The sequence below is a fragment of the Mchenga conophoros genome, linkage group LG14 (assembly GCF_057382185.1).
Source record: "Mchenga conophoros isolate Kocher_MC1m ecotype Shallow Benthic linkage group LG14, M_conophoros_male_GT1.1, whole genome shotgun sequence".
NCBI classification, from domain to species: Eukaryota; Metazoa; Chordata; class Actinopteri; order Cichliformes; family Cichlidae; genus Mchenga; species Mchenga conophoros.
The window spans coordinates 24,617,627-24,644,425 of NC_140539.1; the positions used below are offsets into that span (position 1 = coordinate 24,617,627).

The 26,799-nt window shown below is 42.1% G+C and overlaps 1 protein-coding gene across 1 annotated transcript; it reads left to right on the plus strand.

The window, feature by feature from the left end:
- Window positions 1–3,360: 3,360 nt before the first annotated feature.
- Window positions 3,361–19,092, plus strand: capn12 (calpain 12). The gene is made up of 23 exons (XM_085243545.1): window positions 3,361–3,521; window positions 3,593–3,809; window positions 4,645–4,714; window positions 5,463–5,581; window positions 10,062–10,195; window positions 10,314–10,485; window positions 10,557–10,640; window positions 11,591–11,676; window positions 11,772–11,849; window positions 11,936–12,099; window positions 12,190–12,458; window positions 12,545–12,556; window positions 12,659–12,732; window positions 14,407–14,529; window positions 15,460–15,496; window positions 15,594–15,665; window positions 15,767–15,812; window positions 16,113–16,174; window positions 16,481–16,549; window positions 16,641–16,719; window positions 17,099–17,215; window positions 18,750–18,802; window positions 18,883–19,092. The coding sequence occupies exons 1-23, from the start codon at window positions 3,376–3,378 to the stop codon at window positions 18,907–18,909; spliced, it is 2,310 nt and encodes a 769-aa protein (XP_085099671.1). The 5' UTR covers window positions 3,361–3,375; the 3' UTR covers window positions 18,910–19,092.
- The last annotated feature ends 7,707 nt before the right edge of the window (window positions 19,093–26,799 follow it).

The window sequence follows — 26,799 nt, forward strand, 5'->3', positions numbered from 1 at the left end:
AAAAAGTTTCCTAGAGTCCTTCTCATAATCAGTACAAGGGTGTTGAGTGGTCAGCTGCTGCTACAGATGTGACAGACAATCATGAACCGCAGCAGAATCAAGTAAATGGGAGTTCAGCCAGAATGAACCTTTTTTATGCATTTTAGCAAAAGTGACAAAACAGAGGACGAAAAGAAGAAAACTTCAGAGAAAGTCGGCCTTAATTCCATCGTTCATTCTCCGCCACACTGTGGAAAATAGAGGCATATTTTCTGAACCCAAGAACAATTAGTTCCAAAGCCAGAACCACAACAATGAGCAAGCTCTCTCCCAAAGATCAGCACGAGGCCATAACGCAACTGCTAATGGTAATTTTCGTGTTGTAACCCTAAACTCTCCAGACCTATTTAAAAGCAAGTCCAGCTCAGACACTGAAGCTCTCTAACAGTCAGATAGCTCTGACCTCATTAAAGCTGAGAGGTCGATCTTTTCCAGGCTGCTAACGGGGAGGATTTACTCCAAACTGCATCGGGCACCAACAACCATCACACGTTCAGAGACTCTTAAATTATCTTTGCTCCTCATTCTGATGCTCAGTCGGAACTACATCATGCCACCTGATTGCACTGAGTTGCTGCCATGTGATTGGCTGATTAGATATTTACATTAACGAGCAGTTGAATATTGTGACCAGAGACATCCATGTGAAATTTCGCAAAAATCACATCGAAATGAAAATTTACTTCAAGCAAACTCAAACTTTATGACTTCGAGAAGAGAGGAGACGTCTTTCCAAGGATCCCAACAGAGATTTAGATCCTTGGGCTTAAGGTCACTGGAAGATAGTCACTCAAATATTGCTACAGTCTCACCAGCTTACTGAAGTAAACATATTACTGCACCGGAGAGAAATTAGTGATGTGTCATCATCATATCAGAGTTCCTATTGGTCCAAATCCTATTTTAAACACCCTTTGACCTCTTCAAGAACCTTTCATTCACATCATTTGATCAGATTTTAGAAACTGGCCATAGACTTTGTATAAAGATAAAACAGTGCCTGAAAGTGTCAAATGAATAAATACATCATAATTCTGAAATATAAAGTATTTCAGAAGTACTGAAGTGAATTAAAATGAGTCACTGAGTAAATTAAAAACTTATGAAAATCAAAAATATTTTACACTGGAGAGAAAACTATTATAATATGAGTACAAGAGAACTACAATTAAGAAGCATATTAAGAATAATATATAACATGATGTTAAAAATGTACAAAATTACAATAAAAAAAAGAGATAATCTTTGAAAAGAAGGACACAAACTACAGAAATAAAACAACTAATTTATAAAAATGTAAAAAGTAGTTGAATACAGACCACAATTAAAGAACTGTATCACAATAAAAATAAGATAAGGAATCCAGGAAGAGTCAAAACGACATGAAAGGCGAATTAGTTGTATTTTTAATAAAGAACAAAACTTCAGATTGTGTCTACAAGAACCTCCCATCGGTTGTTTTTCTTCGTGTGTCACTGACGTCCTTTGGCTCGAGTCTTATTGAGGCATATTAAGGTCCCCTCTCTGACCGCTTCAGCTTGCTGTGATGTGTGTGAGTGATGCAGCAGAAAACAGGCCGGGACAAAGCCGGTTAACCAGCGCGCAGGGTGAGACGGGTCAGGGGGTTGCTAGTGCCGGGGTCGTGGGATCAGAGCGGGTCAAGGAGGTGTGGGAGTGTCGGTCGGCCCTCTGACCTTTGTCACCGAGGCTTCCTATAATCCTGTCCTCAAAGACCGCGCGGACATAATGGAGAGCCCATGAATGAAGTTAAATGGTGACCATTAGGCAGATACGTGTCGCTATTCTTCTTGTTTGTTTAGTCCCGGTCAGTCTCTCGCTTTCGGTGTAATCAGGCGTGTGATGGAAGGACTGCTGGAGACGCTTCAACAGCTTCCTGGAGGTGGATATTCACCTAAACTCGCTGAATGACAGCAGAGGGCTCGGGGAGGGTGGGGGTGTAGGAGGTGTAATTGGATGTCCACTTCAGATTCAGAGGCCATATCACAAAAAGGGAGGCCAAACCAAAGCACCCCTGTCCGGATACCGCTTAAAAGGGTCCATATGGGTGAGGCAGCATCTCAAGACATTTAGGTCAGGATTTCAATTCAATTTTCTGTGAAGCAGGCTGGATTATTTTTGTTCCACCTCAGTTTCAGTGTCATAAAAGTTCCTCTAAAGGAAGATTTGTGCAGATAAAAGGCAAACATGTGATTATACATGGAAATGTCTCATATTTATGTTCTAGAAACAGGAGAAACATCACTTTAGTTCAGTGGTTTGTTTGCTTCCTTGATCCCTCCTGGAGCACATCCTCCAGATGAATGGAGTAACAAGTCTGTCTTTTTTATGTGTTTGCATCAATGCATGAAGTCTTTAATTGACAGGGAGTTTTTACACTTTATATAAATCAGGATCAAAATCAGCTTTATTTTCTTTGTCTACACATACAACAGAACAGACAAACAGACAATATGGACATAAATGTTTAAGTGCAGGCTGTTGAAAGAACTATAATATTGCCTTTTATTCCCTTATGTCGCCTTTAGTTTTGTTGTTTTAAATAAAAACAGTACAGTGCACTATATAAAGCAGTGTCAAATTAAAGGAAAAGCCAACAGAAATCAATCAGCATGTGGCACCAGAGCAGCTTAGGGGCTCTCTCTTCATTCACCCTGATCTCCACAGAGGATCACTCTTCCACGGGGATGTTCTCACATTTTTTGGTATTTGATGATGAAAGCGCAGCATAAACTCTCCTGCAGGCCCAAAAGTGATCAGCTGGGTTTTCATCCTGGAAGAAGTCACTACTGCCATCACAGCTGAAATGTTTCATCATGAGAGGAAGCAGCTCAGAGCTGCTGCAGATCTTCTCACTGCGAGAGGTCAAAGATCAGGGGTTTTCTTTCAATTTGCCAATCCTCTTATATATCGCGTTTAGAGAGCTTTCAGTGAGTAAATCAGCTGTCACCATGAGTCCCGCAGTGATCTGTGGTGTGTCGTCCACTGGAGTGCACTGCCACCTAGCGCTGGCGTTGGAGAACTGACTGGGGTTTTCTCGGCATGCATGAATAACATGCTGGCAAATCCAAACGTCCTTATTAGAGGTTTAAAATGATTCCTGTTGGTGTTTTGGGTCTCACTGGAAAGAAGCTTCCTGCACGCACGCGAACATAAACGTGCTGCAGTCACAGTTCTGGATGTTTTACAAAAAGCAAACAGAAACTTTTAAAGATTTGAAGTTTCTTCATAGTTTTTAGTGGTTTTGTGGCACTTGCTGAGTCCCTGCACAGACCGCTTTTCGTATCCCTTTTCGCATCTGTCTGCACTCTCAGCACGATGGACAATAAACTCCAGAGATCAAAGGCGCCCCTGGCACCGTGTTATTACTCCGACTCCCGCATCGAAGGTCCCCCGGGCGCCCCGCATACCTTTCCAGGCTGGGCAGAGCCGGGGAGGCGCTCCAGCAGCCCTCGCCTGATCCGGTGGGTGTGCGCTTTTTCTTTTACTGTATTTAAGCTCTCACATTTAGCATCTGATAGCATTTTTCTGACAGCGCACCCACTGACACGATGGCGACCAACAACGAGGCTCCTCTGGGCTCCACTGAGAACCCGATCAAGTTCAAGGACCAGGACTTTGAAACTCTCCAGGCAGAGTGTCTGAAGTCCGGCGTGCTGTTCTCTGATCCAACCTTTCCAGCGGAGCAGAAGTCCATCGGAACACCGGAAGACCCGGACCCTAAAAAGGCTATTCAATGGAAGAGACCCAAGGTGCGAAAGTTTGACCACTGACATGTTGTGCATGCGCATAAAGAGCCAGCGGTTTTGCGGAGGTTTAGGTGTTCGTGGGCTTATTTAGCATGATTCAAACAAAAACTCTGGAGTTAAAGAAAGTTTCTCTGTTTTTCAGGTATGTGTTTCTAAATGTTCCCCCCACATTCTGCACATGAGCTCTCAGCAGCGCTGATGTGGGTGTAAACAGATTTAACCAGGTGTGTCACAGGTGTGGAAAAACCTTGAGAAGAAGGAGTTGAGAAAGAACGAAGTGAGGGAGAACTGGAAAAGGTTATACAAATCATCAAGAAAAGAGCCCAATGTCCATTCACATATCCTTAATCTAGTTTTATATTGACACCAAGTCACAAACTAACCAAGTACATGAACAAAGAAAAAGAGGTTTGGACTTCAAAAGTAATTTAAAAATATATATATTTTCCAGGGAAATCCTTGTAAAACAGGGCCACATAAATGATTCTGTAAAATGTCACATAACTTGGTGTTTTCAATTAAAATGTTCTTAAATGGTCAATCAGTGAAGTTATTCTATATATTGTTTGTTATTCTAAACATATCACCACCATCTTCCTCACAGAAATTAAGATTTGAGCACAAAAAACAAATATAAGAACTAGGCACCATCTGAAAAATGTCCTGTCATGGCCACAATGAGTTTATGACAGAGTCGGAAACTCTCCGGTAGAATTAGTGTAGGAAAGTCAAAGTTTAATGGCTTCTTAAAGAGGACGTGGGGATCGCAGGAGGTAAAACATTCATGGTTATAACAGCAGAGCTTGTAAATTGTGCTCTTTTTGTTCTGTTTCTGTAGGAAATCAGTAAGAATGCTGTGTTTGTCGAGGACACGACTGCAACCACTGATATCTGTCAGGGCCAACTTGGTGAGTACATCTGGAACAAGAACAATCTTTTTATCTGCCAGCTGTTTATTATCAATCCACAGGGATTGAGTGATGAAACCAGTCATGTTGAAATGTCTCAAACTGGGATTGCACAACACCCAGTTAAATGGATACAGGCGATTGAAGTAGCTGTACAACGGGGACAAACAGGCTCAGAGGGACCAAAACATCTAATGTGCAGCCAGAGGGAAAAGAGTCGTGTCTCTTTGTGGTCATCAAATCCTAAATCTGCTGGGGGTCGTTACCCCATCGAGCTGCAGCTTTATTAGCCTGCAGCATCAGCTAAAATATGCGTTTCTCAGTCTGTTTCCAATTTTGATGAATTATACGGCTGTTTTCTGCAAAACAGCAAACTCGTCCTCCACCTCTGGGATTTCTTCATTGATGATTTGTGTCGTCGGATGTGTGCGAGCATGTCACTGGCACAGATCAATTCCCCCTCCTCCTCCGCCTGCCTCTGTCTCCATGTCTACGTTTTGGGTTTCCTTTTAAGCTAAATCTCAGTCTGTGTTTTTCCATGATTTACACAGATGCTAACGGTTACTGCAACATCTGCAACACAGAACAGATGTTGGCTGCTGGAGAAGAATGTGGTTGATTACGTGTGTGATGGAGAGCTGCCAGTCTACCTAACATGAATGCGGGAGACCACCACCCTCTGAAATACTTAATAAATATAAAAAGTGATCACCTTTAAACTCGTCACACTCTTCTTCCTGTTTATCAGGTAACTGCTGGCTGCTGGCTGCCCTGTCCTGCCTGACCGCGCACCCCTCGCTCTTTATGAAGGTGGTGCCACCAAACCAAAGTCTGAGCGACCGTTACGCAGGGATCTTCCATTTCAAGGTAAGACCAGACTCTTTTTCTTACTAATGAGAAACAATGCTCACTCTTTCCCCCAAAACAGCATCTATATTATCCTCAATGCAAATTGCCCACAGACAATTCAAAGGAGGCCTATTTGCCATGCTATTACGGAAGGCTAGCTTTCTTGGTCTGTGCAATTACCATCAGTAATGCGGGACATTTTAAGGTCGATGTGGACTGTAAACCAGCGTATACTGATTTAAGGTTTGACTCTCATCATCCACTGGAGCACAAACTGGGCGTTACATCAGGAAGTTACAACACAGAGCGAACACCATCCCCACAGACACAGCAACCAGGGAAGCAGCAGGAAGAACATCATGTCAAAGAGACCCCGATTAAATTTGGTTTATTGTGGCTGAACTTTTGTGAGCGCTGTGAAAGCACCCAAAGAAGAAAGCTCACTGCTCCCTAAGCAAAAGCCTTTGGTGATGCCTTATGTGTCAGGAGCATCAGAATAGCTGAGATGCATCTTTTCAAAACACTGTGTCTCTGTGGCATTCAAACCTCAAATCCCCACGCCAAAAACGGGTCCACCCCAAGTATTAGGTCGCTCAAAACAAACAGACTAATATAATTTTTGCAATTAAATGCCAAGACGATCGCTATGAATTATATTTTGTGGAAGCCAAACAACCTCCGGCAGGGCACAGAAGAGCTGCCCCATCAGGTCAGTACTCAACAGTCTGTTTACACCTGCAGGCCAGTGGCCACTCCTTCAGTGAGGATGTGCACATAGTGGAGAGAGGAACTCTCTGTGAGTGGTATTCACAGGCGTTAAACAACGGCCATGAAAATTTGCATATTAACAACCATGAAACTAACCTCACGGGCCATTGTTAGTCAGTGCTGCTGGTTTTGGTCATTACGTGTTTGTACTGGGAACTGAAGACGTGACTCAGACTGGTGAAAAGTTTCTCTGAGTACAGGTGAACGTGGATTACTGCAGTTTTAAGTCATATTTCATACAACGTGAAGCTCATTTTGTAAGTTATGGACACTCATCGAACAGAGTATGCTTTATCTCCACTTATCTGGGGCCGGGTCATGGGGGCAGCAGCCTAAGTAGAGAAACCCAGACCTCCTTCTTCAAAGCCACCTCCTCCAGCTTGTCCGGGGGAACACCAAGGCGTTCCCAGGCCAGCCGAGAGATATAATCTCTACACCGTGCCCTGGGTTTGCCTGGGGGCCTACTCCTGGTGGGACATACCCGGAATCGCCCAGGAGGCATCCTTGTTAGATGCTCAAACCACCTCAACTGGCTTCTTGCAATGTGGAGGACCAGCGGCTCTACTCTGAGCCCCACCTGATGGCTGAACTTCTCAGCCTATCTCTAAGGGAGACGCCAGCCACTCATTGGAGGAAGCACATTTGTGTGCTTGTATCTGCGATCTTGTTTTTTTGGTCACTACCCACAGCTTGTGACCATAGGTGAGGGTCGGGACGTAGACTGCAAATTGAGAGCATCGCTTTTACGCTCAGCTCTCTCTTCACCATGATGGACCAGCACGACTCCATCTACTATCTCTGGTTCCCTTCTCCCGTCACTCGTGAAAAAGACCCCGAGATACTTAAACTCCTCCACTTGTCAGGAACTTGTCCCCGACCCGAAGTTGGCCGGGGACTTTAGTATAATCATGCAGAGGTTTCTCATGTCTGTTCATAAAACAGCATGAGGGTAATCGAGCAGCTCAAAGCTGACAGGACTCAACTAATCATTAGGCAACAGTGAGTACGTCCGTTTTTGCATACAGCTTGTGTTGTTGACAGCACAGATTTGACTTAAATTTGCAGATTTGCAGGCCCAGCGCTGTATCAAGTTGCTTTATTTGAAGACACGATCACGCATTCAGCCAAATCTGGAGCCAAAAGTGTCAATTAAAGTGTTTCCCCGAGTTTTTTTTATTAAATCATTACACACAAAAACTTAGGTCATATTTCAGCATAGATGTACACAAACACATCAGTCTGTGGCCCTCGAGCTAGTTCATCTGCTGGTTGTTCTTGCCAAAGTTTGTGGTCACATATCGTTTTGCACAACATAACACGAGACTAAAAGCTTTTTGTCTGGTCCTGCTTGAGCGCCTTTGAAGAGCCATTTATTCTGACGAATGTGAGGCCTCCACAAACATAATTATATTTAGACGCCCCTTAAATTTAAGGACAGATTGCCTGAACTAATTTATATTTTATCTGATTTGGCTCTATCCTTTGAAATGTTTTCTGTGAGTTGTCTTTTTGGTAAGCTGCTGTGCCACGGCTCTGGTATTTATTGAAGGCAGCTAAGACACGTATCAACTCATCCTGGAGTCATTTCTGCACAAAGGCCTCCCAGCTTGAGGGAAACAAACATAAACCCAAATCTTTATCAGCTCATTAGAACTGGTGATTCTTATCTGGAGAGTTCAACACTTATTCTCTGGCTCTAACTTGCTCAGATCAATAAAATACCAATTTCATAGACACGTGAATCTTGCAAAAGCAGACACATCGGGAAGTGATTGTTTTGGCTCGAAGCTCTGGACCTTTAGAGACTGCCGTGGAGAATGTGGCGTGACTGAACAAGCAGGACGGAAGGACTGGAAACTGATTCTGCTCTGTCAGAGTAATTGGAGAGCAGTTCAGACATGCAGGTAGTGACTCCCCCGGGACACCTGTACACACACACACACCAGCCATGAACGACCAGTGTAAGCCTGCTTTCAGCTACTGTTGTGTACACACCGTTAACAGTATGGTACACACCTCAAGCCATGACCAGTAACGACCTGAAGAGCTGTTGTTTTTAAATTCTCCTTTATAAACCTTTTGAAGCTTCATATCTGGACAGCTGATAAGTCCCCTGATTGTTGAAGGCATAATATTAAATTATAGCATTAATTGAGACAAGACGATCTTATCTACAGGCAACAACACACCAGTTTAAAGTGCTTTCCATTACTTAATTTAATCATCAATCATTAATTTTTCTCTGTAACTGACAAAGGTCACGTTAATCGAAACATTGTAAAAAAAAAAAAAAAGTAATGTTGTGCGGGACAGTGTGCTTTCACAGAGATTATATTGTATTATTATTATATTTTTCTTCTCTCTATGAACCTGTCATTGATTCAGGTACGCTGAGTCTTCCTAAATTTGTTGCACGAGTTAATTTAGTCGTTGCAACAGTTCAGAATAATCTTACACTGGTCTTTGGTCATCTCCTTTGTGTTTAAAGCAGTCTGCTCGGCTCCCAGGGTTACTTGGACGTAAACTGACTGGTAGCTGACAAAAACTAAACTACTAACTGAAACATTTCAGTTATTCATCGATTTTCTTCAGCCTGCTAATTCAGGGTATTGTGGGGAGCAGATCTTACATGTGTGAACGGCAGGGTGGCCTCAACAGGCCACCGACATATCACAAGGCTACCACAGAGAGGCAGACAAATATTCACGCCTACAGTTTTTCACTAGTTAACCGAACGTGCACGTTTTTTGACTCTGGGAGGAAACTGGAATAACCAAGGGGACATGGACAACACCCAAATTCTGGCCAGTGGATTGAAACCCATGACCTATTTGCTGTGAGACAACAGTGCTAACCACTGTACCACCACACTGCTTGCATTTCAGTTACCTGAAATGCAAATTAAGATAAGACTGAAAGCTAACTGAATTACTAACCAATATGCTTAATAAGTTAAAATTTAGACAAAACAGCCACCCAGATGAGACAGGTAACTACACTGTGGAGACATGCTAAGACTAGCGAAAACCAAGCTAAAGCTAAACATTTTTAAAACAATAAAACCAAACTGAAACAATTTTTATTTTGTTCTGCAAACTAACTGAAATTAAACTCAGAAGAATAAAAGTCAGTTTATCTCTCATTATAAAAAAAAAAAAAGTTTCCAATATTCAGACTTTCTCTAGAAATACTCTGGGTCTAATGCGTCACCAGAAGTATCAAAGCTAACTTATCTTCTGAATATGATCACAAATTGCTTTGGAAATCTGAACTTTGCCAAGTTCTCTTTGTGAGGTTTGTTTTCTGTTGCAAAAAGGTCAAACAAAAGTGCAGAGCATGCATGTTGTTTTACACAGAGGGACGGTAAGCCTAGAGTATTTACATAGACTAGTTTTCCATCTCAGAACACTGTGTAATAAAAAATGACTCGCACATCAACATGAGAGATTACATGGAGACAGAATACGGTAGTATGGAGCCTTTCACTCAGTGAGGTCAGCCTGACACAGACAAACTGCAGTCTAAAGGTGGGGGTGTTGTGCATCGCTAATAGTTTGTTTCTACTGCCCCCAGCTGGCCAAAAGAAATCAGTTGATTCTAATGTTCAGGTTCTCATTCAGTTTTCCTCCTCATTACAGTTCCTCCTTACTCATTACATCCTCTCCTCCTCTCTTCTCACGTCTCCCTCTTCTGTCGCCGTCTCTCTCTCTCTCTCCCTCCCTCTGTGCAGTTCTGGCAGTATGGTGAGTGGGTGGAGGTGGTTGTGGATGACAGGCTGCCAGTACGCGAAGGCCGTCTGCTCTTCAGCTACTCTCGCACCCGCAATGAGTTTTGGAGCGCCCTGGTGGAAAAGGCCTATGCCAAGTCAGTTTCCACAACCAGCATATGTTTCTGGGTTGTAATGTCTGAGATCACCCACTCCTTTTCTGTCTGTGTTATGTCGCTAACAGAGATAGCCACTTTTCTCACCTCCCATATGTAGGTTAATCGGATCTTACGGGAGCCTGAAGGGAGGCAACATTTCAGAGGGGATGGAGGACTTCACTGGAGGCATCGCCCGCTCGCTGGAGATCTCTTCTCGTACCCCTCGAGTCCTCTGGAGGTCCTTGGCTGCTGCTCTGTCGCGAGGGAGCCTGCTCAGCTGCTTCATCCAGGTACACTCAGCCCCAAACTCCAGATGTTGACACTCACGCACGTGGATGTTAACCTGTGTTTGTCTTCACAGGCCAAGAGCGCCTCAGATATCGGCAAGGTGACAGGAGAGGGGCTGATAAAGGGCCATGCCTACGCCATAACTGACGCTGACAAGGTATCACCAAGATGAGTCTCATTAGTGAGCACAATTTTCACGCTATCTCACATTATATCATTTTATTCTAAGCTGATGAAATTTATTGTGACAATAAATGTAATCTCATTTATATTTCATGTCTCCTTATTGTAACTTGACTGGATTTCATCCTATCTTGGAATGTAATTGACTCATAATCCGTCGTCTAATCTTGCGTCAAATTAAAAAACAGATCAAGGTGAACGAGAGCACTCAGAGAGCGCAACTACCTCCAAGGGCTAAACAAAAACTTTAATGTTTTATGATGTTTTTATTACAACATGCTGATGCTGGCGTCACCGAGACGTCGCAGGGCGTCGTATTGAAAACATAAAAAGGTTGTTGTACAGCTCTCTCCATGTCCTTTCATACGATATGTTACTCGATATGGTTTCTTGAAATTTTTCTCAAGGTCAACTTTGATCTTGGGTGCTAACAGTGAAGGTCGAACTCAAATGCTTAGCCAACCTTGGTATTCATGTCCCTCAAGGCCTAGAATATTGCGAAGTTTGAAGACGATCCTCCAAAATTGTGGGTAATATAAATTTTTTATTGATTTTCACCTAAATTAAATCAACTCAAGCTGTTATTGGTATCTACCATCACACAAAATTTAAAAACGATATCTTGAAAACTGTGGATGCTAGACTGCTAACAAGCAGACAGACAAACAAATGGGACTGATTACAGAACAATCAACTTTATTGTAATTTAATGTCTGTCAGTCTACTATGATCTGTTCTTGTAAACAGACTAGATCTTACACAGCACTTTCATAGTCTGATCATTTTTTTCATGGAATTATACATTTTAAGACTTTTTCTCGAATCTTGATGTAAATAACAACATAGTGAAAAATTATCCTTTCAAAATAAGACTTCATGTGTGTTTTATAAGCTTCTTTTTTGTTGTTGTTGTTTAAATTTTAGTTGACAAAACCATCAGATGAGATTTTGCTGCTGAGGCTGAGAAACCCCTGGGGTTTTATCGAATATTGCGGACCCTGGAGTGACAAGTGAGTGTGCATGTTACACAAAGAGAGCACACCCACTCGCAGTTTACAGAACATCCACGGATGTCGAGTTTGTCTCTGCGTGTGCGTGACTGCAGGGGGAAAGAGTGGGAGAACGTGGACCCGACAGAGAAGGAAAGGATCGAGGTGAAATGCGTTGAAGACGGAGAGTTCTGGTAAGAAGAAGAAACATAAAACTTAAACCAGTGAATAAATCTCTTGTGGCTTTAAGAGCTCTGATGCGAGTAGCCGTCTCTGTTAGGATCAGTGCCGAGGACTTCTCCAACCTCTTTGATGTTGTGGAGCTCTGCAGCGTCAATCCAGACTCTTATGATGAAGAAAGCACACCTGCCAGCTGGGCCATCACCGAACACGAAGGCTGCTGGCTGCCGGGGAGTTCTGCTGGCGGTAGCCGCAAATATAACAGTACGGTTCAAATCTGGATCACTGTTCATTCAAGCTTTACTGGGATCCTTTCTGTTGCCAGATGTTGCTGTCTCTGCTTTTTCCCCCCAGAAACATTCTGGAAAAATCCCCAGTATACGCTGGTCCTCAAAGAGAAGGACGAGAATGAGGATGAGGACGATGACGACGACGTGGGGGACGATGGCGAGGATGGCGATGATGAAATGGAAGATCCGACTGTGACCCCAGATCCGAAGAAGAGAGCCGAGAAGCAGAAGCAGAAAGTCAAACGTTGCACGGTGCTGGTGGAGCTGCTGCAGAAAAACCGAAGGCAGAGGGATAAACTCAACTTCCTGCACATCGCCTTTCACATCTATAAGGTGCTATATTTATCCAGCTTTAACGTTTCAGCATCTTAACTCTTTTTCTTGACACACTCATGTGACTCATTCTTTGTTTTTTCCAGGTTCCTTCTGAGGTGAATATCTACCAATTATCAATAATTTATATAAAATCAAATTAACATGAGAACTATTTTCATTTCTCAGTAACTGGTTTTTTTTTCTTCACATAACTGCAGAACACTTGTCTGGACCGCAGCTTCTTTATGAAGAATCGCCCAGCGTGTCGTTCTGGGAAGTACAAAGGTCAAAGGTATAAGATGAAACTATGAAGAGACTGCATGTTGCTCTTTCAAACACAAAGAGAGCTACGCGTTCACACGATGATCCCAACAGCTGCAGATCCTGATGCTGTGGTGAATGTTTGAGACACTTTTAGTCGTAATTTTGAGTAATACCTGAGCTAACTCTGAAGTCAATTTTTATGTAAGAGAATTTTGTCATCTTTTGCTGAGTTCTTGCTAACTTTGAACAGAAAAGAGATTTAAAAAAAACAACAACAGAAAATCAGTCAGCCAGAGCAGCTACAGTCTGTATCATATGCTCAAAACCGTTAAGGGAAGACTCGATTATTAAAGTGTAACACACAGTTAGTTAAACTTAAGGGAGATCGGTCTGTCCAGTCAGGAAACAGAAACCATTCCCTTTCACCTGCTTTGGAGCAAATGAAAATGACAGCAGATGCACTGGAGAGGCAACAGGACAACATTCAAAATTACTTTGAAGGTGATGACCATTGCTCTCTCCTCATCCCTCCTGAGTGATTTTCTCCAGGTTTGCTTTTTGCTAGTGTCTTTGTCACGACTGGTAACATGATACAGTACCTGCAGCGCATTCAGCTTGCACAGATACTCAATGATGGCACATCAAGAGTGTGGAGGAATACCAAACGATGAGGAGAGACCGACATGTCCATAGATGGGCATCAACCAGCCCCGGGACTGGTATCTGCTTGATGGTGCATTGAGGAACAGAAGCACTACCAGAATGCCTGTGCTCCAGACCAGTTCACCGGAGAGCACCACTGGTCTCGTTGCCTCTTCACATTTTGATATTTGTCATGTCCACTCCAGATTTGTGTCTCTTACCTGGACTAGTTGATCGGGACCGTCCTGGTCCTGATCCGGTCCTGATCACTCTACTACTACGAGGAATCCATCACGCTCTTTTCTGAGCTGAGTGGCTTCTGTCATATTTCAGGCCTGCTTGAAATATGAATATTCAGGCCAGAACATAGTGACTGAGTGTGGTGGTCTCTGCCAGGTGACTCTTGGAAAAACCTGAAACCTCTTGTGGTCAAACCATATCTTCATTTATGATATACTGAGGTGTCAAAACTTGTCATTAAGCCTACAATGGAGGTTGTCAAATGCCGCCTTTATCGGGGGAAAGAGTTAAAGGAGGTCTGACCCTGAAACTACACTTATGAAGTCTGTTTCTGACAGTTTGGTCAGGATGTGGGCATCCTGCTGGGGATAATTTTGTTGAGCTCCTGGTTGTCTTCACAAAAAGGAGTATATACTGGTACTGCTGCTGCCTTGATGTCGTTCTATGGTTCTTTCCAGCTCTCCTCATCTCCTCCATACTTGTGTGAGTGTGCTGGTAGAAACAGTAAATATGGATGTGCCATTCTGGAGAAGCTATGTGAAGCAGGTGCAGGTACAGTGACAGGAACGGGGGATGGTCTTGTTGTTGCCTCTCCGACAGACGCTGTGTGATTTCCAAAGCAGGTGAAATACATTCACAGTGGTTTATGCTTCCTAGAAGGGACCAACAGGGAAGTTTATCTGACTTTGTGTTTTACTGTGATGATCGAGTGGTCGATCATCACCTTAATGTTTTTGAGCAGGGTATGTGTGACATGTTTTGTGCATAGAATCGTTTAGCTTATTTGTTACAATCAGTAAACATGCTGTTTGTCCTGCAGAGGTGTGTGGAGAAAGATGCGCCTGGATCCAGGTACTTACGTCATTGTGGTATCCACCTACCGACCCAACATCCCTGGAGAGTTCTTCGTCCGCACTTTCTCCAAGATTGGAAACACTCTCGAGTAAGATGGAGGAAATTTAGCTTTCATTCCCCAAAAGATTCCAAAGCAAGGATAAAGAAAAACTTTCTGCATAGTCTGATGTCAGAAAACAGAAAAAAAAACTACCTCTGATAGCATGTGTGAATTATTACCGCTGTGTGTGCGTCTCCCTGCGTCTGCACTCGTCATAGATATTCTGTCAAATTATAAACTCACTTCCCGAGGGCTCAGCTGCACGCCTGAATCACCTGCCGCAACACTCACACTGAACAGCACAGTCATAGTCACCCACACTTCCCTGTACCTATCAGAGGCTGAATTATATGTTAAATATAAAACACTGCAAGCAGCTTATAAAACAAGCTGGCACCATACCAATACCCTGTGGAAAAAAAAGCTATTTTAGCCTGATGTAAATTAAACTGTGAAGTACTTGTAGTAATGCACTGTTTTCTTGTACACTGCCTGATGTTAGAGGTTTTGGGGAAACTTTTTATCCCATAACAAAAGGCCAGCTCAAAAAAAATAAAGTACGATTGCTGGTCATAGATTAGAGGCCTTGTGCAACCACGCTGACGCGTTCAGGTGTGTGTTTATGCAATTAAATCTGCACACGCTCAGTTTAAATGAGTCAGTTAAAAAAACTGATGAAGTTTCCTGCAGGAGTATTAACAGTAGAGACCCCGAAGTCCAGGAATACCTATATTTCTATCAGGTTACATAAGATAATAACAGGCGTGCAGGCGCTTTGCAGTCATTATGCATTGTGAGTCATTTTTTGGCTTTCGACCAAGGAGAAATTAGACTGCTGGACCTCTGATTGTTATAGTATTGCTAGTGCTACTTAAGTAGCCTAAAGTATCTTAGTGCTTTACTGCAGTTATTTTTGTGCAAATGAGTCAGCCAGATTTTTTACAAGTACAACAACCTGACATGGCCTCTGTGTTCCAGGACTCAAGACTTTGCCTGCACCTCCAGCTTCTCACAAGTGAGTTCACAGACTTCTTCGGTACACACTACAGTACTAGATGCTAACAGGTGCTAAAAGCTGTAGTATGTTTATATTTCTTTTGTTTTTCTATCAGGTGATGACCGCTCCTGTCTCCTCAAAGGATCAAGAGAGAGTGGAGATGACTTTTGACAAGCAGGCTGGCCTAGTAAGAATCATAGCACTCAAACACTTCAGGCTCACAAAGTAAAGAAAGCTTTGAAGCTTTTTAAAAAAAAAAACTGTTTCTCAACTGTGTCTTGCGTGCAGGATGACAGGCTGAACGTCAAAGACATCATGAAGCTGTTCAACTCAGGTCAGAGCATCCACTGCATTACCAGAAGTCAGTTGTAGTAGTGTCTGTATTTATGTGTAATACCTACAGTGGCCACCAGATGGGAGCAAAGCAGCTCCTTCATAGGTTTGAACAGTGCAGCCACAGAGGTCGCCAGTCTAGACAGAGGCTCATACACAGTCAGATGAAGTAAATTGAACTCAGTTGAGTAATGAAAAGTGACGACACTTGTCCTCACCTTCACCTTTCCTCTGCTAGATCCAATTTAAACCCTTGTTTTCTCCCTCTCCATCAATCTGTGCCTTTCTTCCCTAATCACAGTTCTTGAGAAAGATTACCATCTGCCTTTGGAGACGTGCAGAGAGCTCATCTTTGGAGAGGATGTATCCTTTTGTCCTCAGTTTATTCTTTAACATCACTCGCATACCAGTCTTTTTGCTTGCGGTGCACTGCGATCCTTGCTGACACCGTCTGCGCTGTAGGCACGTCCTCGTGTTCTTCACGTTACAGCTGCAGCTGTTAGAAAACAGACTGACCTTTGCTGGTTTCACGCTTCCTCGGGGCAGACGCTTGCTGACTTCTGCAGCTGAGTCATTGTTTCACCCTGCTGTTCACTATCGCACTCCTTCCTTATAACTTTATCTCTCTGTCTTCTGTCCTGTTGAGATGTCCTTAAACTCTGCTGGCAGACTAAAGGGCGCTGCGCTCTCAGCCGTGAGCAAGCAGGAACCCTGCTGGCCAGTGTGCGCAATCTGCAGGTACAGCTCAGTCTGTGCGCACATGTGTGTGTCTGTGTGTGTGTGCGGATGAGAGTCATGTCAGTGTTACTGATGCTGCTCTGTTTTTCAGTCCATCTTTTCTCAGTTTGATGAGGATTCTTCTGGAAGCATGAGCCGCTTTGAACTCAGCTCAGCACTGCAGGCTGTTGGTATGCACACACACACACACACACACGCACACACACACACACACACACTCATTTTCATATCTTAGTGAGGACATCTAATTGACATTAGGCTTTCCCTAGTTGTTTACTCTAACCCTAGCCCCTATCCATCAAAAATGAATGCCTAACCTTTAGACTAAACCTAACCGTAACCTAATTGTAACCCTGACACTAAAACTGCATTTTGAGCCTCAAAAATGCCTTCAAACTTGTGAGGACAGGCATTTTGTCCCCATAAGTGACTGGTGGTCACCACAAGTATAGTGACATGCCAGATTTCTGTCCTCAAAAAGATGTCTAAAAATGTACACACACACACACACAGTTTGGGTTTACACCTTCGCTCTTCCCTGTTTTCCAGGATTCCAGTGCGATAACAAGGTGGTTGAGCTGCTGTCTGAGCGGTTCACATCTGGAGAGCTGGACATGCCCTTCCACGGCTTTTTGTCATGTGTCACCAGGCTGCGCAAGCTTTTTGGTAACACACACAAACACACACTTGTGTGTGCATCTATCATCCATGTGCACTCTACTGTGCTATGTTAGCGCATCCATTACTGTTATTGTGCACAACTAATGCAACTCAGTGCAATCAGGCATGTAGACACGGTCAAGATGACCTGCTGAAATCCAAACTGAGCATCAGAATGGGGGAAGATTTTTGCTGGTAGTATATTTGAGAAACCGTTCATGTACTGAGAGTTTCCAAAAAAAAAAAACCACCTCTAGGGTTTACAGAGAATGGTTCAAAAAAGGGAAAATATCCAGTGAGCAGCAGTTCCCTGCATGAAAATACCTTGTTGATATAAGAGGTAAGATGAAAATGGACAGATCGCTTCAAAATGACAGGACAGTAACTTAAATAACCACTTGTTACCACACTGAGAGCCCCTCTGTAAACTAAGGCTACAATTCTCACAGGCTCAACAAGGCTAGACAGAAGTTTGGAAAAATGTTGCCTGGCCTAATGCATCTTGATTTCTGCTGCAACATTAAGATAGTATGGTCACAGTTTGGAGTAAACGTCATGAAAGTATGGATCCATCCTGCATTGTACATCTATTCCTTATTGGTTCTCAGAGAAATTTAGAATTCAGCTTAAAACCCTGTCATTAACATATGTAGCCTACATGGACAGGCTTATATATCAGAGCCACTGAGCCACGTTCTTCAATCGCGATCACACTTTTTAGGCTGTTGGCTTTCACCCATTATTTTTGGCCTATTGCTCCACTGCCTAATCCCACAAATCCAGGTGTGAAAACGGGTGTGGGTAACAATCAGCCAAGGTTTCGGGTGAACCCGCTGGGAGACCTTGCTCCACCTTACTACATGACTAACTCAGAACAAATGCTCCGAGATTTGAGTGGGCGTTAAGGCGTCTGGGAAGGGATGTCAAAACTCTATTACAAATGGCAGACAGTTGGTGTTGTAAGCCACCCCCTCACTTCAAAGAGGGTCGTTCACTCCTCTTTCTACTGATGGTTGCTTTTAGAAGGATAACACATCATGTCATAAAGCTCAAATCATAGAGCGCCTTTGGGATGCGATGGCCCAGGAGATTCACATCATGTATGTGCAGCCGACAAATAGCACCTTGTTGAGTTCGGGCCATAAAAAAATTAAAGGGGTTGTCAAGGAAGTAGAGGTCCAACGTGGTAAAAGTAAAGTGTACCTGATGAAGTGTCCAGTAAAATTAGAATATCTTCTTTTTTATTTATATATCAAGTGATGGTTCAATTAAGAAAATCCCAGTTAACTTACAGTGTACCTCCGCATGGCAATCATGCTTGTATAATGAAATAAGAGAGATTTTTAATAAATAGAAAAATTAATGAATTAGTTAAAAACAAAAAGAACAAACAAGATATCAGCTATCGTGCCAGATGCCCTGATGTAAGTACTTGGTCTCAACTTGGCCACCTCAGTGAAAACCATCTGGCTCTGATGAGTCGAGTGTTGAGCCTCTGCAAATATATCACATGCGGTCATCTCCTCCCCTTTTCCCCCAGCTCTGTATGAGTCTGAGACCAGCCAGGAGGTGAAAGACAGAGGGATCAACTCTGTGAGTATCAAACATGCTCAGTTATGCACTGACCCCGGACCTGAACAGGCTTTTCATTTTCTGCTCGTGTCAATCCGCAGTGGCTGCTTCAGTTTCTGACAGTGTGACGGCGTTTCATGAAAAGCTGTTCCACACGGACCCCGATGAGCTACCGGAGAAATATGAGAGAAGCTGCTCTCGCTTGCTGTGCTGTTGTATTCTTGCATTCTTGCTTAACTGAGTAGTCCTACAATTTGTAATCAAATCCAGTTATGTTACTCCACATGTAATAAAAGCAGTTTTAGAACCGATATGTCCTCCGTGCTTTTGTCTTTTGCGTCAAACAGCGACAAAAAATGTTTTAAAAAGCTCTCACTTCCCTCTTTCAGAACATAAAAGTGTCAAAATGATTTTGAAATGGCAAAAGAAAATATGTTTCTAATTCTTACAATTGAATTAAATGGTACAGATGACTTCAATTACCCACATGGTGAAAAGAAAAACACACTTCAACCCCAACACCTTACTCATCCACTCACACACAAGCGTACCCTGAGATATATGCACTTATTAACACACACACACATTCAGAGCGAGTACTGCCTGCCCCACCGAGGGTGTGAGGGTGATGTCTCAGCTACACGCACCATCTCTATTCTTATCACACTGACGCCACGTACAGCGTCAACACACATTCGCCCCCTCCTCCACTACGTTCCCTTACTCCCTCCATCCATCCCTCACCCTTTCTCCACCCTCCTGTTCTCTCTAGTAAGTGTCTGAGTCTCACAATCTGCATCCTCCTCCTCCTGCTGGTACATGCTGGCTGCTCTCACTCTCTCTCTCTCAAACACACACACAGGTGCGCACACACTCATGCGCATGCAAGCGAGCAAATGTCCTTTCTACACATGCTGCTATTAATAGCCCCTTTACTCACACACCACCTCCTGTTCATCCTTAGGTGAGTACACACAGGTTGCCCTCGGCAACCGTCCATTTACATTGTGATAGAGAGAGGAGGCGACAAAAGCAAGGGAGAGGAGAGAGGCAGACAGGAAGGACCCATAGAGAGTGGTTCTTACGATTGCTCTCTGTGTACGGCCTCTTCTTCACCAACACCTACTTTATATAGTTATTTATTTATTTTCCTGCTTTCAAACCGTGTGGCTTCCTCTTATCTGAGTGTTTTTATCCTGGAGAGGGTTTATAAAACAAGCAACAAGAAACAAAACTGAGAGCGTGCAGCCAGGTTTGCAGCTTCTGGAGCCTGCAGTGAGGCACAATGGTGCAAAACGACATTGTGCTAACAGAAAGACGATGTGTCATGCTGATGTTTCGCAGAAAAGTGAGAGAAAAACTTCATTTAGTTTGTAAAGAATGAATCAGGCAGAAGCTGATGGTTACTGAGTCCTTCAGCAGCACTGCATGTACCTGGGAATGGTTATTTTTTTTGAGGTTTGGATTCTTATTTTCTATTATTTGCGTTTACTGTTTTGCGTATGAAAGCTTTGGCTTCCTGCTTTCAGATTATTCTTCATGTGATTAATTCATTTTTATTATATCATATTGGTTTCCATCTTTGGTTATTCGTACCACCTCAATTTTTCTTTGTATCGTCTTAAATTTGAGTTTTCGTGTCCATTTTGTTTCCTGTTAAACTTTGATAGTTTTCTCTGGTGTCTTGTTGCAGTTTTGACTTCCTGTGTGTCTGACTGCCTTGATTGTTTTCACCTGTTCTTAGTCACTTTCCCCTCTTGTGATTAATCCCAACTCCGTCCCCGGCAGTCTCTGTCTTAGCGTCTGTCTGGCTCCCCTCGTGTGCTGTTAGATTTTCAGATTTTGCCTTCAGCCGAGTAAAAGTCTTGCTTCCTGTTATTTTGTCTGCCTGAGTCCTGCATTCGGGTCCTCCTCACTTCACACTTCATGACAAATTTCCTCTTAACTCTCATCCAGGATTTGTGATATTTACTAAAGGACCACTTTACTCTCATATTGAACTGAGCCTCAATAAAGTCTAGGGTCGCAGACCTCTTCCTTTCTTTGTGTAACAGGTGGAGGAGCACACCTGTAGGCACTCGGTTAATTGTTTAAAAGGCTTAGTTAGCTAATATTAGCTGTTGTGTACAGCCGATAAGCATATACTTTTAGGTGTGGTTTGGGGCTAAACGTTTCTCTTTTAAAGATTTGATCACTGTGTATTTCCTATCAGTTTAACTGAATCAAATGAATTTACCTCCGTGAACTTTGAGCCAGCTGATAACACAGGGATCATGAATGTGTGCACCAAAGTTCACGATAATGAAATATCTGAGCCATTTTACTCAAAACTGCAAATGTGAATTTCATGGTGGTGTGAGAAGAAAAGTCAGGAGGCTACACACAAGTGATGGGGATCCATTATCTGGGGACCATGATTTGTTTTTACTGATTAAAGTTTATTACATTTATTGCTTCAGTTCATAATTAGAAGACAGCAGATAAAATTAGAAAGAATAGAGAAAAAATAATTCATAAAATAGTAAATAATTTAAGTAAAATAACTAAAAATACATGTTATATCCAGATATATTCGTCAGTGGAAAAACAGTCATCATATCTTTATATGGCAATTCTTCCCCAGATATCCGATCCCACATTTTCAGCATGTCGACATCCTGTTCAGTGTAGCCTTAAAAAAATCTGAGGAAACCCGGCAAGCGGAGCACAGAAGAAGTCTCGGACCTATAAAACTATATTCATGAGATGAATAGTAACCGAAGGTCACGTCTTTAAGCGCTAGAGGGGAAAAACCAAGCAAAGACCTGACCCAGGACCACTTTCTGATAACTGAAGCCTCATCAGAAATGGTCTCAGTGGAAGGGTGGCTGTCAAAGAAACTATTCTTAAGACAGGAAAACGGGGAGAAAAGGTCGAAGTATGCCACATTATACAAGAATTGGACGGAAAATCAGTGGCAGCGGGTTTGATGGAGTGATTTTTGGTTCATGTTGCCATCAGTATATACTGAGAAGGTCAAGAGAGAGGTACAACAGTCAGAGCACACAGCCATGTCTAAAACACGGTGGAGACTGTGTCATGGTTTGGAGCTGCATTTAAGATAGTGCTGTTAAAGATCTCAACAAAACTGATGGAATTATAAACACAGAAAATTATGGTCATATTTTGAACCACCATGCAGTAACATGTGGAAAGCATCTGATGGGCAATCCCTTCATTTTTCAGCTTGACAATGAACCCAAACACACAGGCCAAGGTAGTAAAAGCAGACCTGGATAGAAGAACACAGAATGAAACACTATCAGTCATGGATTGGCCTCCCCAGAGCCCCGACCTCGATATTATTGTAGCATTGTGGGATCATCTTGACAGAGAACAGAGCAAAAAGAAAAAAGCCAATATCCAAAGAGGAGCTTTGAAAGTCTGGAGAACTATTCCTGAAGACTACTTAAAGAATTTACAGGAAAGCCTGCCTAAGAGAGTTCACTTATATACTGTATTAGCACGTTGGTTTACATGTTTTAATGAATCGCTGCACCTATTTTCCATTTTCCAAAACAAACTACAAAGAAATGAGGGCTGGCTCAAGACTTTTGCACAGCACTACAAGTACATTTCTGTTCATTCTTCAATAATTACAGCTTTACAGACATTTTTATTTCCCTGAGACACCCACGAGGCAGAACTGAGATAACCGTTAAAACTTTAACAAATCCCCAAAGGCCTTAAAAAGGTAATGAGCACTAACCTTTTTAGAAGTTATTCTGATTGATTTGGTATCTCTAATGATCCTTGTAAATATTGTGGCACCACAGCCCACACTTCCCGAGAAGAGCAGCAGCTCAGGCGGGAGCCTTCATATAAAGATAAAGAGAAACAGTTTGCGGCTGATCTGCCAGGATAAAACCGTAAACTGTGTCCTCTTCCTCGTATAAAGTCTGTATTTTCTCTGTTGATTCTTCTCTCTCGACAGCAGCTGTGCTCATCCTTCCACCTGCTCTCCTCCCCTCTTTTCTTCACGCCATCCTCCCTCCTCTCCCCCCTCAGCTGTCCTGTGGGATGTGATGATGCTCTGACAGGCTTGGCGTCTGTTCTTGGAGGTGCTGGTATTTTTGTGCCACAACGACGGGGGCTGGTACAAGAATAGTGCCGAAGTTGTAGTGTATAGTGTGGGGGTGGGGATCTGGGGAGAGCAGGGATGCTTTGAGAACTGTGAGATTTTTAAGCCATTGTATAGACAGGAGGGAGACCAGGGAGGCTTGCGTAAGTTGGCTCACTGGGTGCAAATTTAGACTGGGTTTGCTCACGCATAAATCTGATGAGCAGTACTATCTCAGTCGTCAGAGCTGCGGTATTTTAAGACGCGAGTGTATGCTGGCACGGAACGTGGGGCATATTTATTGTGTGTTTATTTACAAGTCGTGAAGAGTGACATCTGATAATTTGAGAGGCAAAGATCAGGATTTGCATCTACATTATGCACCTCTCCCCTTTCCGTTCCTCTTCCTGTTGTTGCTATTTATTTTCTAAATGGCAAACTGCTATAGATGGTTGTCCAGGTGTTTCACAGTCACTGACTCTGGCACAGAAATAATGAGGTGATGTAACATCTCACTCAGACTCCCTTTCTATTGCGCCTTCACTTCAGACAGCAAGATTAGAGCTTTCAGATGAATTTATGGATTTTTAGCTTTTCTATTTTTCACTTTTTTTATTACTTCCATGTGTAGGTGTCTGTTTGGGCAGTAAAGTTTAAATTCTCTGCTTCACAGTGTTTAGAAAAGTCTTTTTTATGTGAGGTAACTTAAGGTCGGAGAGTGCTGCAGCAGAAAGGGATTTATAGCAGGAAAAGGTTAATTTTGTGCAAAGAAACTGGAATCCAGCTGTTTTAATAAGACCAGTATTATGCGAACTGGGTGATTTCCTTAGAATGTAGTCAGTTTATTTAAATTAGTTGCCCTTTAGTCGTTAAGAGGTTATTGAAACACTTTGAATTGCACTGTTACGGAGAATAAAAAGTCAGCACCAAATCCAGCAGCTGAGTGTTGTTGAAATAATATCAAATACCTGACAACCACTTCTCATGCTATTATTTGCATGCAGGATATTGCTTTCTCTTTTTCACCTGCAGCCAATAAACTTTTTGTATAACAAACATTTTGATTTTGCACATGAGTGAACAAACAGGCTCAGTTCAGGGTCCCAAAATATGCCATGACAGGATAGCGACCATTCAGTTCAGGGTCCCGGTGCGGGGGGTGGAGCCTATCTCAGTGGTCACAGGGCAAGAGCCAGCTCCCTACAGCCAGTTTAAAATCCCCAATTAACCAAACAATTACCATTTCAATGGGTGGAAGACCACATACAAGGGCCCCAGCCATCCTGCAGCTTTGAATCAGAAACTTACTGAAGCAGTATGTGCCTTTGCTTTCAGTGTTGTGAAATGAGAATAAATCTAAAAAAAAAAAAGGTATTTTTCTGCCTCATTCATGAAAATTAAAAACTTCAAACTGGATTAAGAAGATCCTCATGTGAGGATCTGTCAAAATCTGATGATGTGAGTACATTTCTATACTTTTTTTTTACTCTGAAGACTGTGTTTTTCATTAGGTTGCTAGGAAGGTTCAGTTAGATTTTTCCATATTACAAAGTGGAGGTGAAAGAGTTTAAAATAGGTGGGGTTTAAAACAGGGTGTTTCTCAAGCTAAGTACACAAAGCTTAGACTCTCATTGTTTCTAGTTCATACTTTCTAGTTCATAGTCCGGTTCGACTGCAGAATGCAGGCTCTCGAGGACGCAAGCCTGCAGCACAATCATTCATTCAAATCAATACTCTGCTCAGCATTTTTAATTAGTTTATCATTGTAATTAATATTTAGAATAAAATTACCCTATACACTAATTATTTAAAGTGAAAGTGTAAAAATTTTCATGGCTAGATGTCAGTAGATTGACGATTACAGTCACCCGAGGTCCCTTTTCTTACCCCTCCCAATTCAAGTGTATAATCATAGCTAATAGATGCATTGCATTTGCAGCTTCATCCACTCTTGTGGGGTCATCTTGAGCTGAAGGTGACATAAAGACAAACATGTTTCAGTCAGCCATAACGGATCAGAAACCATTAAATTTAGATTTAATGGTCACATTAAATGTCAATGCTGAGTGAAAAGCGTTAACATCTATTTAATCTGTATGAGACGACAAAACTTTGTGAAAAGAGCCTGATATGGGTCAGTGAGTCAGAGAAGTGCTGCTGTTAGCTACTGTTAGCATCTGTTAGCCTCTGTTCGCGGTTATTTGCTGCTGTTAGTGGAACTTTCTTTGGAGTGGCTGTAGCTTAAGTCTGATGCTTAGTGAATAAACTGTCATATGATGTGAGAATGTTATCAAACTGTTTATCAGAGGGAAAGTGTCAATTTTTGTAACACCTTGAGCCTAACATTAGCTGGCATAAAGTTGGCTCATAACCAACTGTTGTTGTCGTTTAGCTGGCTCTGGTCGGCTGTACTGAGATGGGAGGGTCGCATGTCTAATCTGATGACAATAAGTAAATGCGACAATATGGGGAATAAATGAACATGTTTATGTTTTTGCCTGTGTGTTTATTAAATCCAACACTACCATTTTTGCCATTTTTGGAACTAATTATGTGAGTTTACAGTCTGTGGTGGAGATCGGTCAAAGAATCCTGAACTGAAAAATATGGGAGGATCCAACAATGGCAAAGATTGTGGTAGAAATTTAACTTACAGGTGGAAATGCTTTTAAAAAAAATATTTTGAGGCAAAGTCAGCAAAGATTTTAATCTGTTTCCAGATTTGGCTGGTGGCTTTATATCCATGTATATGTATATGTTCTAGTGACTACTGAATGAAAGGTAATTTTAATAAATGCTTCTAAATAACTGCTAATATAATTTCAAGACTGCTGTCAAGTGCAAAGACATGCTTCTAGAAGGAATTTGGTAAAATATGAAGATGAAAAAGTAAGCTCAAAATGTACATGTAAAGAAAAATATTGTATTCCATAATGTTCTTTTAGTTTTATTTATTTATTTATTTATTTTAAATCAGGCTGGTAAATGAAGACTACAGTAAGTTTTGAACTAACTCTTGCTTTTCATTAAACTCCAGCATAATAAAATATTTTGCAACAGAATTTGTGAACAATGCAAATGTACATCAATCGCTGTGTCTTTTTTTGATACACAACTGAATGTCTTGCTTTTTTCTCAGCAGTGTGCTTTCTTTCTAGTCTATCTGACGTTCTTCAGAGTGGAGATCATGGCCAGAACTCAGCACTGCATTTAAAAAAAACATCAGTTTTCTCCAAGAAACCCTTCAGACTGGAATTCTGTCATTTTTGTACATACTTTTCAGTAAGAATTTTAGTTTTTTTTGTAGAATATTTAGAAGCGGCAAAAGGAATTAAATAATGTAAATGTAGAGTGTGTACATATGGGATCATTCAAGCCAAATTTAGTTGGTTAGAGAAGTTATTTTTACATCGCAGCAAACTCTACATAGGTGTCGGTATGTGACAACAACCGTAACTAACACACAAAACAAGACAAAAATGAAAACAGCGTTTACTACGTGTGCACAGGGGAGGGGAGAAAAACTGCTTTCGTCAGCTGTTTATGCCTGCAATACTCAAATGTCCCGCAACTATAACACTTTGAAATTCTATTCATGATTGGAATACCGTGACACTGCTGCACTTTGTGTTGAACTTTTCTGTATACTCATCATACGGAAATGTGGTTTTACGCAGCTCGTAATCATTTACACGGTTTACATAAAGGTTTTTGGTTAGTTGTCAAATATGTTCAGGCATAGCACTGACCTGAAGGAGGAAAGATAAACATGTTCCTATATGTTTTTATGACTTTTGTAATAAAACTAGATGCACAGAGAGAGAAACGAGAGCCAAAAAGAGCACAATGTAGGATTTTTAAGATGGACAGATAAACAGTGAATCTGAAGGTGATGCTGAACGTTCCTACAAATGTTTCA